The sequence below is a fragment of the Adiantum capillus-veneris genome, chromosome 17 (genome assembly GCF_014529385.1).
Source record: "Adiantum capillus-veneris isolate H3 chromosome 17, ASM1452938v2, whole genome shotgun sequence".
Classification (NCBI taxonomy): domain Eukaryota; kingdom Viridiplantae; phylum Streptophyta; class Polypodiopsida; order Polypodiales; family Pteridaceae; genus Adiantum; species Adiantum capillus-veneris.
In genome coordinates, this window is record NC_140947.1 from 107223055 (window position 1) to 107240340 (window position 17286).

Below are 17286 nucleotides of genomic sequence, written 5' to 3' on the forward strand. Positions count from 1 at the left end.
GTCTATATCTAAGCTTGCACTTTTTTTCAAAGGTGAATCAATTAATGAAACATTCAATATGGTTGATGGGTGGCAGGGCACCGAAAAAATTTCTCTTGGGCGTCGCTATATAAGGCTCTGCAGCGTCGCTATAAACGTTGCTATAGATGGCCTGTAAACGTCGCTATGATCGTCGTTATAGGCGTCGTTATATAGCGACGAATATAGCAGCCATTATAGCGACGCATATAGCGGTCGTTATAGGGACGTTCCCATATCGACGCTGTTAGCGACAGTCTTAGCGACGCCGAGGAGTATAAAAACCCAATGTATTTCCATTGCTAACAGTGTCACAAGTGCACACAACCTCTTGTAGTGCTTGCACGTTCCTCTCAACATTCATGTTACTAATGCAAGATGCAACTGCAAAAGATCCCACTAGACTTGGTTATTCTTCTTGATGGCAATGAGCGTAGTCATGTTGTTCAAACTACTATAGGTACAAGAGAAATACCAAGTTGGGAGGTACAACAAGCATGCTTCCATTATCTCTGGGTTAGATAGAAGAAGATAAACATGGATTTGGTTAGATATCGAGCTGCTTGCCACAAACGTGGGCAGTTCCCAGCCAGTCAAGCAAGATGGGGAGTGACCGATTGACCAAAAGTTGTGGTCAACGTGGAGTACAAGGGTTTTAATGAACATGCATTTTGTATGCTATGATGCAATTCATTGCTACTTGTGAATAACGTTTTCATTAAACTTCCAATCTAGGAAATTTTCCTCTTAAGTAATAACCATTTTTCCATGTGCAAATGGTTACTTGCCTTCCTCTTGGAAAAGTTCTTTGCAAGTCTTTTAACTCGAAATGAGTCAACTTGTTGCAGCACAATGGACTGGATGTTTTAATACTGGTGGCTCTTTCTTATGTTTCCAGAAACAGCTTAAGCTTTAGAGACACTTGTTTGTCACTATTGGTATATTAGACTAATACATTCTATAGAGCACATATTTTTATTATCAATCATTTCTCCTTGGTTGATTATATAAAAAAAAAAGACAAAAAGATACCTTTTATACATTTCGTGTAAGCGTTCTCCATAAAAATAGTATTTATTGCATTTCAAGCTGCATACTAGAACTTATTCGAAGTGTTGATTGAAAAGCAACCCAAAAACGCCGCAGAGTGTGTCAATGCTAGTAGATTTTGTGTCCCTTTTTCTTCATCTATGAGTAGCTTGATGCTTGAATACATATAAAGTCATTATTATGAACATCCTTATTTTCTACCTAATTAAAAAAATGAGTAGGGCTTGGGACTTTAATGATTCCCTCTAAATGGAAGGCCTTGTGATTTTATCACTTGTTCTCTAAGGATTGTGTTAGTTGGAAGATTTTCTCTTTAGGTAGAGTTGCATGAAAAACATAAATGATGCACGTATGAGCACGACCGCGAGTAGTTTATAGTAGGAACAGCAGCAATACATAGATTAGAGTTGACCATTCTCGCGACAGCGAAGATGCGACCCTTTGAAGCTTGGCCCTTGAAGAGATTCGAATATTGCCCCCGCTCAAGAGTCCACCCTTACATATACTCTCTCCCCCTCTCTCTCTCTCTCTCTGTCTCTCTCTCTCACACACACACACGCGACACAATCTCACATAGCCGGTGCACATGGGTACGTTTTAACAAAACCATGCACTGAATACGTATTCTTCTCTTTCTCTCAAGCCATGCTTTCTATTTTCTTGCAGATCCATCCACCCGCAAAATCAAGGTTGGCATCAACGGTAAGTGCTCTGAAGCCTCTCTCTCTCTCTCTCACACACACACACACACACAAACACACACACATGCACAAGAAGTTTTGGAATAATTCTCGCACATTATGACTTACCTCAACATCATGAGCTTCTGTGAGGGAGGCACCACATACCTAGCTAGGTACGATTGGAGGTAGGGGACCGTCGGCCCAGTGGTGGGTGGGGGGGGGGGGGGGGCGGGGGTCCTCTGCGCCCAATTGTACTTAGGTAGGTGTTCGGTGCCTCTCGAGCAGAAGCTCATGATGTTATGCATTTTGTGAAAAACACTGAAAAAGACTCCGTTTTCCTACATGAGAAAATTTCTAAATTTTCTTGTGAGACACACACACACACACACACACACACACACACACACCTCACTATGCATGCCCACATTAACGCATTCATCTTACCTTATGTTTACTATCAGGCTTTGGAAGAATTGGGCGCCTGGTTGCTCGTGTTATATTGCAGAGAGATGACATTGAGCTCCTTGCCATCAACGACCCCTTCCTCACCACTGCCCACATGGTACTCTTATTCTTTCCTTTTTGAACCTCGGTGAATTATATTAGAAAAGGGCAGAGAATTACTGTGTATAGATGGGTATTTTTCATACCCTCATTCTTCTGTGTAAAGCATTCTAGTCATCTTAATTAGGATCCACACTAGAGTCCACCTTAGCAATAAACAGATATTGCCATGGTGACTATGTCTAGATCAAATGCTTTTCAGAGTTTGTTCTAATTTCTTTGGACTGTGGCTTGTAATTTTGTTTGCTTGAATATAACTCACTCCCATTGCAATTCCTCCCAAGCTGTCGTGGAGTAGTTGTCGGTTGTATGGCTAAGACACATTGGTCATATTCACATTAAATCGTGGAGTAGTTGTTGGTTGTCTGGCCCATAAATGTACCACCCATTAAATTGTATTTTGTTCTGTTTTGTTTGTAATTGTTTTTGGTTTTGTTCAGGCATACATGTGCAAGTATGATAGTGTACATGGCAAGCTAAAAGATGGAGAAGTAGAGGTGCAAGATAACACGACCCTTCGACTTGGTGCGCATACGATCTCAACTTATGGGTTTAGGTAATGCCAAGCATACAATCTAAGTTTAGGCCTACTTACTAGAAACTCTCTCTCTCTCTCTCTCTCTTTTCAATGCACACACATTTTTTGAGTTGATCACTTAGCCTCTACCACCTTTGGGCTAGGAAATAAAAATCACCCACCTTTCTGTACTAGATTCAAAATCTTTATAGCTAGCATAATTAGTTGATAAAAATCAATCCCCTGGCTGACTTTGCAAGCTTTCATTTTGTAGGGAACCATCAGAGATACCTTGGAGCCAAACGAATGTTGAGTACGTGGTTGAGTCTAGTGGTGCTTTTACTGACAAGGAGAAAGCATCCGGCCATCTTAAGGTCCTTCTTCATGCAATAAAGGAACATAATTGCATGTTCATGCTTAAAGACATCTTTCATAGATAGAGGCACTAACTTCTTGGGTAGAGAGAAGAAGAAGAAGAGTATTTTAACGTCGTGGGAAACTATTCCGAGAGAGAGAGAGAGAGAGAGAGAGAGAGCGAGAGAGAGAGAGAGATGATGTTGTTGAATGTGTGTGCAGGGGGGAGCTAAGCGAGTAGTTATTACGGCACCGAGTAAAGATGCTCCAATGTTTGTCATGGGGGTTAATGAGCAAGACTACAAGGAGGAGCTTCTTGTTGTCTCAAATGCAAGTTGTACCACAAATGGTTTGGCTCCACTTGCTAAGGTACTGCTCAAGCTGATTTTTAAAAAAAAAACTTGAAAAAAAAGCCTACATATGAAAGATTTTAGAGGCAAATTGACAATATTCAAAGGTTTTTATCCAAACTATATCTAAGTTTTATAGCTTTTCTCACCTTTGAAGTTTAGAATTTAGAGTTGTAAATTTCAAGATTTGTAGGTGGGATTATACTAAACCTGGCTTTTTTGAAGCACCCTTTTGTTATAGATACTTTCATCAAAATTGTAGCTTAAAGGCTGAAATAATTACTTACCCTTAATTTGATTTGTAAGGCCTTATTAGAAAATTAACTCAACTTTAAATAGACTAACACATGCATGCACGTGCGCACACATCCCTAAGGCCTTTATTAGTATCTCACGAAATTGTCCTATTATAATTTCAAGATTGTAATTGTATTAAAAAAGGTGATTTTCACAACAAAAATAAGCTTTGTTTTTGCACAGTTTAAGCATTAAACTAGGCATAATGGCAATTTTGATGTGAACCTTGGGCAAATATGGAGACTAATGTTAGCATATTTAGGAAAACATTAGTAGCCTGCATAACTTCTCTTGTTGTTTCTTTTGCAGGTGATTCACGAAAACTTTGGCATCGTAGAAGGTTTGATGACCACAGTTCATTCACTTACAGGTGCGAATATGATTTTTGTTTTGAGTGATTTCTCAAGCAAATTGAGCACAGCCAAAAAAGATGATCTGTTGAAGAACACCTTATCTATGCTTTTTATATCTTTTAGCATGCAAGCCTAAAGAATCAAAACTTTACATGCTAAGTAGTGCTTAGACACTGTCAAGGGGAATTGGCCTAGCGATAAAGGCGAGGGGCTTTAAGCATGCTTGCTATGGTTAAACCTCTCTGACATGCGGGCGTGGATGTGTGGATGCAATCAAACTGCCGAAAAACAAAACAAAAAAATCTTAAACACGAGTTCATTAAGCTTACCATGAATAGATTCCCTTCACGCTTTTGTGTCTAAGTATGCAAGTAACAAACACTTCTAGGATTTGAAAGGCTTCCTATTCTTTCAAAAGACGTGCAATGGGAAGTAGTATCCCTCTCTACGGAGGGGCATATTTACTTGGTGAGCCAAAGGTCCTCTTCTGGATCTTTGAGCGCACACATAACCACTTGGCATGATCCAAACCTTTTCATATTGCCCTTCTAATGATGGAGTATCACAAAGATACACACACATTTTTGTAACTTAGCAACATGCACACAAGAAGTTTTGGACAAATTGTCACAATAATTCCCACATTATGACTTACCTCAACATCATGAGCTTCGGTGAGGGAGGCACTGCATACCTAGCTAGGTAGGATTGGGGGCAAGGGATCGCCAGCCCAGGAGGGGGGCCGACGATCCCCTGCCCCCAATCGTACCTAGCTAGGTATGCGGTGCCTCTCGAGCGGAAACTCATGATGTTGTGCATTGTATGAAAACATTGTGATAGACTCCGTTTTCCTACATGAGAAAATTTCTAAATCTTCTTGTGATGTTTGGCGAACATTATCAGGAGAAGAATGCAAGAATACAATGTGGTTGGGGAACACTTTCGGTAGAATTCCTTTTTACAAGCCTTAATGTAGGTCAAAAAAATCTCCATTGAGACTGCAAAAGGACTAGAGGAGACTTTCAAGTTTTCTAAATTAGATGGGTATCTTAATGCACTTCCCTATTTTTAGTTCCCTTTCCTATAGATTGGTAATTTAAAACAAGCACTTCTAAGGATTGACTCACGAAAACACGGGCTCTCATACGATGGAAAATCTACTATCATAATATGGCGGAAGGGCTCCCCTTTACACGTGTCGCAATCGGCAACCTAAAGGCTAAAGTCCAAATAGAAAAAAAGCCCAGTTGCACACGATAAAGAGGGAGAGATGGGGAGAGAGAGAGGCCGTCGAAGGCGGCCGGCTGTACTAGTATTCCTTAAGAAGGGTGGATGGGCATTAAATCCTCTAAATAGGTGACAAAGATCATCATAGTGCACACATTAAAAGATGCATGCAGAATGATAATCTCTCTCTCTCAACCTTTCTATCACCCAACTACTACCTACTCGGTCAAAGCCGGCCCCCCCATCGGGCCGGCGGTCCCCTACCCCCAATCGTACCTAGCTAGGTATGTGGTGCCTCCCTCACAGAAGCTTATGATGTTGAGGTAATTCACAATGTGGGAATTATTGTGAGAATTCGTCCAAAACTTATTGTGATAGGATGGATACTGAAGAATGCTTTTTACTTCGTTAGCGTAGTGGGCAATTCCAAATCCTTGGCCTGTCCTTAGCCCACGTAGCTCCTCTTTTAAGCCAACGCTGAAAACCTCTAAAAAAAACTACGCCGTCAAAAGCTGCCAACTGCCAACTCTCAACAGCAATTCGATCTTAGTTCGGAGGTTCCCATAGTCACACTGATTTCGCGTTCACTGAGAATCTCTCAATCCCCTCACAAAATCACATAAGTGAAATATGGAGAGGAAGACAATGACACACACTCGAAAATAATGAGACTACCTTGGATGACCTCATTAAAAGCATGTGCTAAGAAGAAGGATTTGTGCCAAGGCAATAAGGTACATGCGAAGATTTGCGCTAGTGGGTTACTTGAGAAGGACACATGCTTACAAAGCTTGTTGGTCAGTATGTATGTTAAGTGCGGTGCACTTGTCAGGGCACAACAAGTTGTTGATGACCTTCGAGTCCGGGATGTCGTCGGTTGGACTGCACTTATTGCAGGATATGCCCAACATGGGTAGGGTCACGAGGCTCTGGGCTGTTTTCGTCGCTTGCGAAGCGAGGGCCTCTCTCCGGATGCGGTCACCTATGCTTGTGCCTTCAAGGAATGCGGTATTTTTCAAGACGTTGATCTGGGCAAACAAATTCATGACGAGATTGTTAGTCAGAGGTTGTTGGAGAAGAATGTCGTGCTTGGCAATCCGTCAGTATACATGTATGCTAATTGTGGTGTACTTTGGAAAGCACAACAAGTTCTGGACGAGCTTCCCAACCGAGATGTCATCTCTTGAACTGCATTAATTGCAGGATATGCCCAACAAGGCCAGGGCCACGAATCTTTGAGTTGTTTCCATTGTATGCGAAGTGAGGGTTTCTCTCCAGATGCAGCCACCTATGCTTGCATTTTGAAGGCATGTGGCATTATGCGAGGCATTGATATGGGCAAACAAATTCACGATGAGATTGTCAATCACGGGCTGTTGAAAAGAACTGTCATGCTTGGCAATGCTTTGGTTGACATGTATGCCGAGTGTGGTGTACTTTTGAAAGCTCAACAAGTTCTTGACGAGCTTCCTGATCGAGATGCGGTCTCTTGGAATGCATTGATTGCAGGTTATGCCCAACAGGGGCACGGCCAAGAAGCATTGCGATGTTTCCAGTAGATGCGGAGCGAGGGGTTCTTTCCTGATGCAGTCACCTATGTTTGCATTTTGAAGGTATGTGGCACTTTGAAATACATCGACACAGGAAAACAAATTCATGATGAGCTTGTTAGTCGGGGGTTGTTGCACTAAACTGCCGTGCTTGGTAATGCTTTGGTTGACATGTATGCCAAGTGTAGTGTACTTTCCAAAGCACAACAAGTTCTTGAGTAGTTTCATGTCCCGAATGCCATCTTTTCGAGTGCAATGATTGCAGTAATGTACGCCAACTATGGGACACTTCAGCAAAAAATTGTTGTGGTTGGCAAACTTTGATATTGTTAGTAAGGGGCTGTTGCAAACAATTGCCATGCTTGGCAATGCCTTAATCGATATGTATGCAAGATGTGGTGCTCCTGTGTGAGATGTGTTTTGGAATGCACTGATTGCAGGGTATGCCCAACAACGGGCAAGGAAGGTCTGGGCTTTTTTAGTAGATGCAAAGCGAGGGCCCTTCTCCAACCTTTCTCCAGATGCTATCACCTACGTGTGCATCTTGTAGGCACGTGGATCTATGCAAATTTCTCTCGAAAAGAGATGGCATGCTTGGCACTGTCTTGGTCGATATGCATGCCAAATGTGGAACACTTCAGCAAGGGTTGTTTCAAAAAATTGTTGTGCTTAGCAATGCCTTGGTCGATACATATGCTGAATGTGGTGCACTTCGAAAAGCAAATCGCAGGTCTACTAGCAGATTCATGTTCTCACTTGGGAGTTCTGCTATCACATGGAGTAGCAAGAAGCAACCCACATACCATCTCACATGTACCTTTGGTCCTACAGGTCATACTTGTCCATCCAGGACGATAATAAAAAATATACATCTCTCTCTCTCTCTCTCTCTCTCTCTCTCTCTCTCTCTCTCCCCCCCTCTCAAGTTTTTGTCTTCTAGAGGTTCTTGTTTTCTCTTACCCTCGGACTCTACGGCTAACGATGCACTCTAGTTTTTCTCTTAATTCTTCTAGAGAAGCAAATTCAATCAAGGACAAACATTGAAAGTATAAAAATCCGTTCACATAAACTAAGAGACTTGTACAAGATGCTAATTAGCTCTAAAACATTGTCTGATAAGAAAATAGTATGAAGGTGTTTATTGTAGTTCTCCATCATCCTTGAGAATTGATTTAGACATTTAACTTGAATAATTAACTCTTTTCTAGTCTAACAAATAAAGAAAAAACGATTAATTATGGGGTGGTTTTCAAACAAGTGTGTATTTATAAACATAGTCAGTGTTTTGAGGAGAAAAAGTTGTTTTTATACTATAGCAAGTCAAAAGACAGTGGATGGTCCCTCCAAAAAAGACTGGAGAGGTGGTAGGGGTGCTGGGTTCAACATAATTCCTAGCGCAACGGGAGCCGCAAAGGTATGACTTTCCTCTCATTTCTTATCACATCAATCAATAACCTTATACACCATAAATACATTGTGAAGGCAAAAGGTTGTCATCTATCTCTTTTTAGGCTGTTGGAAAAGTGATTCCTTCCCTCAATGGAAAGCTCACAGGGATGGCATTTCGAGTACCCACACCTAATGTTTCTGTAGTCGACCTCACTGTAAGGCTTGAGAAGGCCACCTCTTACGATGAGATCAAAGCTGTTGTCAAGTATGTAACTTCAGATTTTCCTTTTTGATTTTCTATTCATCTTGTTGAAAACCTGCAAGCTTATCTCTCTATCGTTATGCTATTAGTACTATTATGTTGTATGATGAGTATGCCTAACTGACTATACCAATGCAGGCATAATATTTTAATACTTCATTTCAAACATTTTCAAGAGTGATATTCAATTATACGCAATCCATAGATTAACTTCCCTTATTGTGAGAGTAGTCCTTACCTTGCATCCGGGCGGGCCCGCGGGGGGGGGGGGGGGGGGGGGGGGGGGGTGGGTTGTGTGTGTGTGTGTGTGTGTGTGTGAGTGAGAGAGATGCTTGATAGCACCTGAGTTCAACATAGGAGTTAACTATTTTTTGTAGAGCTACAAAAAATATACATACATTAAGGGATTTTTATTTGAAACAATAAAAACTTTGATACATAAAGGACGCTTTTATTATACAAAGTGCTACCAAAAAAATATATAGGTTAGGGGTTTTCTAAATACCCCTTGAACACATGTGATACAGAGGTTTTACAAAAGGGGGAGAGTCAGCTACCACTATTAAGAATCCTCCATCATTGCATCTTCCTTTTTGTACATTTTCATCTCATCTCTCTGTGTTGTGTGTGTGTGTGTGTGTGTGCGCGCACACAAACTCGCAACATAAATAAAAAACAAGTAATAGATACATGTATATATGTGTTTGTGTGTCATCCTTGTAAATTCCAGAATACGTTCTCAAATGCAACAAGTCAGATAGGCTAGTTTTATGTGCAAAGCTCATCATGAGTCTGATGCATATTGCTCCCTTGCTAATTAGTATAATGTCATATATTTTTGTCCATCCTTTGTGATACTTGTAAAATGAAATTTTGAATTTTTGTAAGAACGCCAATGGTAAGGAAAGGCTTGACTTTTAATAGCCATTACACACTATTTTAGAACAAAAGTGCACCACCAAAAATTTTGAAGCTCAAGCAAAGAAACACACCCAATTGAAACATATCTTATAAATCTCTACGAAAAGCAAAAAAGAAGGTGGGCCATATAGTTTGGTTTTTAGGGGGCATATAGTTTGGATCTTTTTTTTGAATAAAGCTATGGTAATAACGACACTAAAGCTTTATATGGATCCAACTCTATTTTCAAAAATTTCTTTTGAACTATCTTTGATGCTTTTAACACATCTTAATTACCCTACTAACAAAACATATTTAACATAGTGAGGAGGCACGAGTGAAAGTAAGTTTAAATACGTGCTTACAATCACGTGAAATATTTATTGTGTTTTAATATAAAATTTATTATTTATTATGCATATATAATCACAAATGGTTTGTATATTATGGAGGGCCCCCACTTAAATAATGTGAAAGATGCACATTGGACATGTACATTTTGAGGCAAAATCAAATGAGAAGGAAAAAAATAAACAATAGAATAAAAAATTAAAAGATTATTTTTTAATATTTTTTTTTCATAAGAAAAGATAAATTTAATAAACATAAAAATAAAAAAAAATTAGTGAAATAAACCTTTATGAAGTCCTTAAATCAAAGGAGCCTCTATCAATACTTCATCATGTGATCAAACTCCTATTAATACACTTTTTAATTCAAAAAGGTGCATGCAAGTTCAGAAAAATAGCATTTAAAAGAACATGATTTGTTTTCATTCACAACACTTTTAAGTCTCCTTGGGGACTTTTAAGCCTCCTTGGGGACACTTGTCAAGCAATGAAAATTGAACGACCTTCACCCATAATGCACTAAGGCCTTTAGGTGACCAAAAACCATTGCTGAGGTAGACAAATTAAATTCTTGTATGTACAAGAGGAAACCTAAAGCAAGACCAATGCAAGTGACAAATTCAAGGTATGGACTATGACGTAGTGAGTACGTAAATAAGCAAAAGTGGACTTTTGTTACAATGGGTCATGGCCTCGATCCACAACCATTGCACAAGGTCTAAAATCATTCAAAGCAGGTCTTATAGATTTCACATCTTTGAACCAAAGATGAGAGCATGTTCAGATAGACATCCTATATTGGTGAGCTAAACTACGTATGGACTTATCCGTAGATGTTACTTGATGCTGACATAGTCTCTTCCTAGACTCTTTAGCAAATCCACAGATGCATTCATGAAGTGCTTTTAAATCTCTATCTAGTTTTATGTTTGTATGCTATCTCTTACAACATATTCTCCACATTATAAGAGGGATTAGGAGTGAAAAGTACAAGTGATCATGTTTCTCTTTCTAAACTACACAGAAAAGAGGCTAGTGGTCGCTTGCAAAAAATTCTTGGATATTCAGAAGATGATCTAGTTTCATCGGATTTAATTGGAGATGATCGGTAACTTCTGTGTACATAAGTTTACTTTGCAATTTTGACCTACCATTGGACTTTAAGTAGCTTAGACTTTGTTCAGGTCAAGTATATTTGATGCAAAGGCTGGAATCGCTTTGAATGATCATTTTGTCAAGCTAGTAGCATGGTATGACAATGAATGGGGATACAGGTACTATAAACTAGATTCAAATTTCAAGTTTCTATCAAACATAATAGTGATATGCATTCATGCATGTCGTATAAGAGCATTTATACCAAATTGTTTAATCCCAGCAAACTACTTTTGTGGGCTTTGAGAAAAGCATGCCTTAGCTTACAATCATGCTGCTTTAAAAATCAATGCTAGTTAGGAGCCAAAGGGGCGAAAATCATTCCGCCTAAAATATATAAAAATTTAGTGACAACTGAAAAGAAATAGCGCAAGTATCCTTAAATTTGCTATTTGAAAAAGTTTAGACAAGAGTTTTGCATGGTTTGAAGGATGGTTTTTTTTGCACTTTAATTTTGTACCTAATTTGAGCTCATGTTTGAACATGTAGTAATCGTGTTGTGGACTTGATCAAACACATGGAATCCACAATTGGCAATTAGAAGAATATGTAGCATGGAGCTTGGGTTGTAGATTCACTACTGTTGTTTATATCCATGTCTCTAACTTTCTTTTAGTGAAGCCTTTTCAAAGCATGGACATATATGCATCGAGGACTTTATATTCATATCCATGTGATGGGGTGAGGATCCCTAGAAGGAGCTTTTTCTTGATTCATCGGATTTGCAACCAACCTCCACAAATGGGTGGCCCTTGGATCCCTTTCACTCGATGGATTTTCATAGAGATGCACAAAGTAGGCCTAAGCCAGAGATGGGGTGACCGGTTTTCTTTGAGCTTGCTTTGGTATTGGGAGTAGTTGAATAATCAATTGGCATGAAGAACAAACTGTCTAATAAGGAAATGTGAGCTTCAAGCAGCCACATGTCATTGAATAGTGATAAATCTAAAAAATAAGGCAACCTTCGAGCAACTTTTATTTGAGCTTTATCAACAACTGACAACATTAATGATAATAAGAATAGGGAACGGGGAAAAGATGGTTTTCTTTTTTGTGTGTGTGTGTGTGTGGGGGGGGGGGGTGTTTGTTTTTTTTTGTGTGTTTTTTGGGTTTTTTGGGGGTGGGGGGGCAACAGTAGATGCCATGCAGGGTCTTGCTAGTGGAACCAACACTAGCAAGAACCTAAACAATGAGTATTATCTTTAGGGTCTTGCTAGTAGGACCAACACTAGAAAGAATCTAAAGGATGATACTATCTTTAAGTAGGGAATAAAATACTTTGTGGTAGCTAATTAGATGGAAAGGAAGACTAATGCTAAGCACCTAATTAAATTTAACCATGCAATTTTTGTAGCCCAAAGCTTATCAAAATTTGATGACGAGTCCCAACACATAGGTAGTTAAATTATCAAGTGCTTGAAAAATCTTCTTCGTCCATGTGCGATGACGTGCATACCTTATCTCTATGACATCTTATATCTATATTAATAAGACAAGTTTATGCTCCATGTGTATGAAAATGCATGTAGCCACATGAGAAAAACTCTCGCTACCACATCTACGTGAAAGGTTTTGTAGAAATTTAGGAGGTGAAAATCTCCACACTGGTTGCCACTTGTCCACATCAACTTGCACCTCGATCCTCTAATGGCCAGCGCCATCCACACAAACCTTGGGTATCCCATAGACCCCGTAGCCCAAGAGAAACTCCCCATAAGTCGAAGGAGAAGAGAGAGAGAGAGAGAGAGAGAGAGAGGGGGGGGCGGGGCGGGGGGGGGCGGGGTTGTGTTAGCAGATAATCTATATGTGCATTTATATATAATGATGTTTAAGTATTAAGTATATGAAATAGTTGGCTAAGATATTTGGTCAATAACGGAGCCTTGAAGAATATTTCATATACAAATTTTTGTAATGGGTGAAGGCATGTTTAGGTGGTACCAAAAAGGAGTGTCTTGGAGACTCCTTTAGAAGGAGAGAGAGTGGGGTGGGGGTTGTTTAATCTATAAGTAAAAGTATAAAACAGGAGGGAATAAGGTGGGCGGTCTTGGAATGTTTAAACATATAGAAAACTGACGGACCATTGAGTGCTATTGAATATTCTCTCGCTGCTGCCACTACTTCTGCACTCTACATCACTCACTCAATGGGTCCCTCCCTCCCTAGAACTGTTCTTGTGCCATCTCTTGGTCTCTCTCTCTCCTTCTCTCCCTCCCTCCTCCATTGTCTCTGGCCTTGGGCTCCTTAGTTGTGCTTGTCTTCTGGTTTAGGGCTCAGAGTGAACTCCATCTCTCTCCTTCATTGCCTCTAAAGCTGCTTCAAGACACCCCATATTCAACAGCCGCTAGCTTTCTCATTGTCTGGCCGCTACAATATCTCAGCAACGTAGCATCTCTATGTGTGTGTGTGTGTGAGAGAGAGAGAGAGAGAGAGTGTGTGTGTGTGTGTCTCCATGAGTACTATGGCTGTGTTTTGATGGTATTCTTTGATGTATCATTAGCCTCGTTACTCGTTCCACATGGAATCACATGATGTCCACAATGGCACCCTATATCTTACTCCATTGTCTATTACACAACACACCCGAAGGGAACTTTTTCCGTGTTGACGGAACTACTGGGTTTCAAAGAAACGAGAACAAAGAAGCATGCAGAAGAGGATGACATGAACGCGTGAGGATAATGACATTGATGAGCGAGAGGCAAAGAAAATCTATAGGACAATTGCTAAGTGTTAGGGTACTCAAACGAGCTTTTTGGGGGTCTTCAAAAGATGATTCTATAGTAACACCTCCGTTATCCAACATTCTTAGTATTGCAACCCACATAAAAAACAATCGAGAGTCATTTTCTCTAACATTTGTCATACATTATCTGAGGTGAATTTGTGCAAGAGCCTCCTTCTTGGCATCAAATGGACACTCACTAACGAGTTTTTCTCTATCAGCACTCTCAGCCCATTGTAACACAAATTTGGCTAAATCCTGTTTTAGAATAGTTCCCACTACCTCTCACTTTGCTGCTCCAACCCAGGAAGAATCACATAGCAAGAAGGATCATTGAAGTACATCTTATACAAGGAGTCATCTAAAACTATTGTGTTTGACTTATTGAACTTAAGGAAAAGATAACAAGAATTTTATAGCTTTTTGAAGAACATTAGCTTCAAAGGGTTTTAAAAAAACCAATTGCTAACATGGCAGCTATTCTGGCAGATCCAATCACTCAAGCAACACTTGGCTTGAGTCAAGGCACTTGCTAATATCATGTTCCCAACTTTCATTGAGTACGAGAGGTCCACAAGAATACCTTTACTACCCGACTCAATGCAAGTAGGAAAATCTATGTGTCCTGCCGTAAGAAGTGGGTAATGTTCTCATCTCGTGTTATTTTGGCAAAGTACAATATTGATACATCATATGCTAACATTGTTGTGCACTTATTATTCACGTATGCAATTACATTGTTGAAGTCAAGAATGACTGCCAAATCCCTATTGACATTGAAGCGAGTGATGATGCAAGGAGGTGCTTTGCGATCAATGTGTTGTACCTCATTAGTGGGTGGTGGGAATTTTGAGCCAACGTTATGAATTTTACGTATAGAACACATGACAAAATTCTCAGTAAAAGACTGATATATTATAATTTTGGGAAACAGTATGATAGCATGAAAAAAAATACAAAGCTGCAAGAAGCTAAAGCTTCTTGCATGCTCTGGTTTTGGGGGGAAGTATGGTAATACTTTTTTTTGAGGTTGCGGGCCAACCCATCCTCCACCTGCTTTTTTGATTTCTTTTGCGTTCATTTGTGGATCCAACAACTCAACATCTTGGTCATCCTTACCAATATCAGTACTTGGGTTTGCAATAATAAGGTAATGAACACTCTAACCATGAATCAGAGATAGGAGGATAACAAGTAGACAAAACCAACATTACCTTCATTGCTTGCAGAACAAGTTTTCTCCTTGAGCATCTCTTTGTCAAAGTTCTTGTACTTCCTCACCATGGCATCTAGGTCAAAGAGCTCATCCATATCGTCCGTGAACAATGTAGAAGCGCCTGGGTCACATCCCTTGTTAGCCACCATTGGCTCACCTGGAGCATAGCTGAAAGGGCGGTGGTAATGTGTGAGCTAGTCTCCACCCAACCGTGCTATCTTATAGCCTCCCCCCAGCGTACACACTGTCCTGCCGTGTAGGTGGCCTTGGCCATAGGACCCATGTACTTACATTACCCCCCCTTGGAGAATCATTTTCTTCCTCGAAAATGAATGTAGGAAAATGTTTTTAAGTACGGAGACATTCTCCCATGTAGAACCTTCTTCAAGTCTATCTAGCCATTTTACCAACACCTGTCGTTTGACACAATGTCTGGTGCAAAGCTCATGAGAATCCAAAATCTTTTTAGGCTCATGAGGAATGCTTGGCGGTGCAATAAAGTCAACCAACACACCTATGTCAATGACATTATCATTCTGTCCTAGCTGTTTTCATGAACGGGTAACATAAAAAACAGGATGAACTTGTGAGTTCTCTGGAAGAGCTAACTTATAGGCCACTTGACCTATACGTTTGAGAATGGTAACGGTCCGCAATAGCGTGGTGAAAGTTTAGCAACTTTTTCCGTCTTCAGAATTTTTGAATGCTCCAGAACTTTGAGGAAAACCTTGTCTCCTTTTTCAAAAGTAGCAAGACGTCGATGCTCATGTACATACTTCTTATATCGATCTTGAGCTTGCTTAACATTTTGTCGAGCAACTCGATGCATGTCAAAGTGGTCTTGGAGAAAATCCTTTGCTTGTTGTGTCTTCTCCTTAGCCAACCCCACCGTAATGGGTGATCTAGGTTGAGATCCATACAAAAGAATAAATGGACTAAACCCTCTAGTCATATGCTTTTAACTATTATAAGCAAATCCAATATAGGTAAGTAGTCTTCCCAATTGTTTTGCTTCTTGCTAACGTATGCTCATAGCATATCCTCTAGCACTTGATCAACTCTTTCTCTTTGACCATCCGTTTTTGGATGATCAACCGTACTTAGATTAAGTTTAGTTTCCAACTCTTGGAACACAGCTCTCCAAAAGTGATTATGGAACTTTCAATATTTGTCACTAATGATACTAGCTGGAAGACCGTATATTTTATACATATGCTCTACAAATAGCCATGCTAATCCCATTGTCTTAACCATAGTCTTAGTGGGAATGAATTGACCCATCTTTGTGATAAGGCCTACTATTACCCAAATGGCATCATGGCCACGATTTGTAGTAGGTAGTCCTACTACAAAATCCATAGAGATACTCTCCCACTTACCTTGTGGAATCTCTAAAGGATGTAAATGGCCACCTACCTTGAGGCGCTCTGCCTTATAAACTTGGCACTGTTGGCAGTTTAGTACGTACTCTTGAACATCATTGTCAGGACAAGGGTAGGACCTGTCTCACAACCAAGGGCTAGGATGGACATGCAGTTAAGGGGGTCCCTATATTTAGCAGGCCAAGGGCCTATATAGGGCATGGCTGGGTGGAGATTAGCATGTTCAATTACCCTAGGCCTTATATTGGTATTAGAGCTCAAGGGGAGGGAGGAGTTATTGAGGAGAAGGAAGCATTGCGGAGGAGGAGAAATCCTTGCACGCTTGGTTGCATGATCTCTCTCTCTCTCTCTCTCTCTCTCTCTCTCTCTCTCTCTCTCTCTCTCTCTCTCTCTCTCTCTCTCTCTCTCTCTCTCTCTCTCTCTCTCTGGTCGTGGGCAAGCCCAAGGGAGAAGCTGCGTGGGCATGGCCCCTTCAAGAGATAAACCAAAGAGGAGGAAGGTCAACACGAATAGCAGAAACCGTGGGCAAAAGGGCTTAGCATAGGAGGCGGGTGAAGTTCCAGAGAGGAAGAGCGTGTGTAGGCCCGCTTACAAGGGGGGAGGGTCGAGCATCGACCAAGGCGGAATTGAGAGAGCCGAGCGTGTGCATAATCCCTTGCTAGGCGGGGGCGCCTGGGTGTTGATCTGCACGAAAATTGCGACCTGCATGAAAACGGTCGCTAAGGAGCTCATTGGACGCGCTGGAGAGTAGGCGTGACGGTTCATCACTCCTCCCCCTCTACGTGATGCGTGCAGTCCGCCATGGTGGCTGCAAGGTGTTCACACAAGGTCACTTAAGTGACCTTAGGTTTTCTTGGACAAGAGCCAGTTCCCATGGAGTTTGGTTTTGTAGACAGCAAGCTACTCTACACACGAAGGCCGCTCCCATAGAGCCAAGGATCAGC

At 40.6% G+C, this 17286-nt stretch overlaps 1 protein-coding gene across 2 annotated transcripts; it reads left to right on the plus strand.

The window, feature by feature from the left end:
- The first annotated feature begins 1583 nt into the window (after positions 1-1583).
- On the plus strand, positions 1584-14402 carry LOC147437844 (glyceraldehyde-3-phosphate dehydrogenase, cytosolic-like). Of its 2 annotated transcripts, none has more exons than XM_086487282.1 (12): positions 1584-1658; positions 1735-1770; positions 2213-2313; positions 2756-2871; positions 3107-3206; positions 3409-3555; positions 4143-4203; positions 8280-8377; positions 8475-8617; positions 10889-10972; positions 11049-11138; positions 14234-14402. In XM_086487282.1, the coding sequence occupies exons 1-12, from the start codon at positions 1655-1657 to the stop codon at positions 14352-14354; spliced, it is 1101 nt and encodes a 366-aa protein (XP_086343408.1). In that variant the 5' UTR covers positions 1584-1654; the 3' UTR covers positions 14355-14402. The 2 variants fall into 2 exon arrangements, with proteins under 2 accessions (XP_086343408.1, XP_086343409.1); XM_086487283.1 differs by lacking the exon at positions 14234-14402 and adding an exon at positions 11509-12019.
- Positions 14403-17286: the final 2884 nt, after the last annotated feature.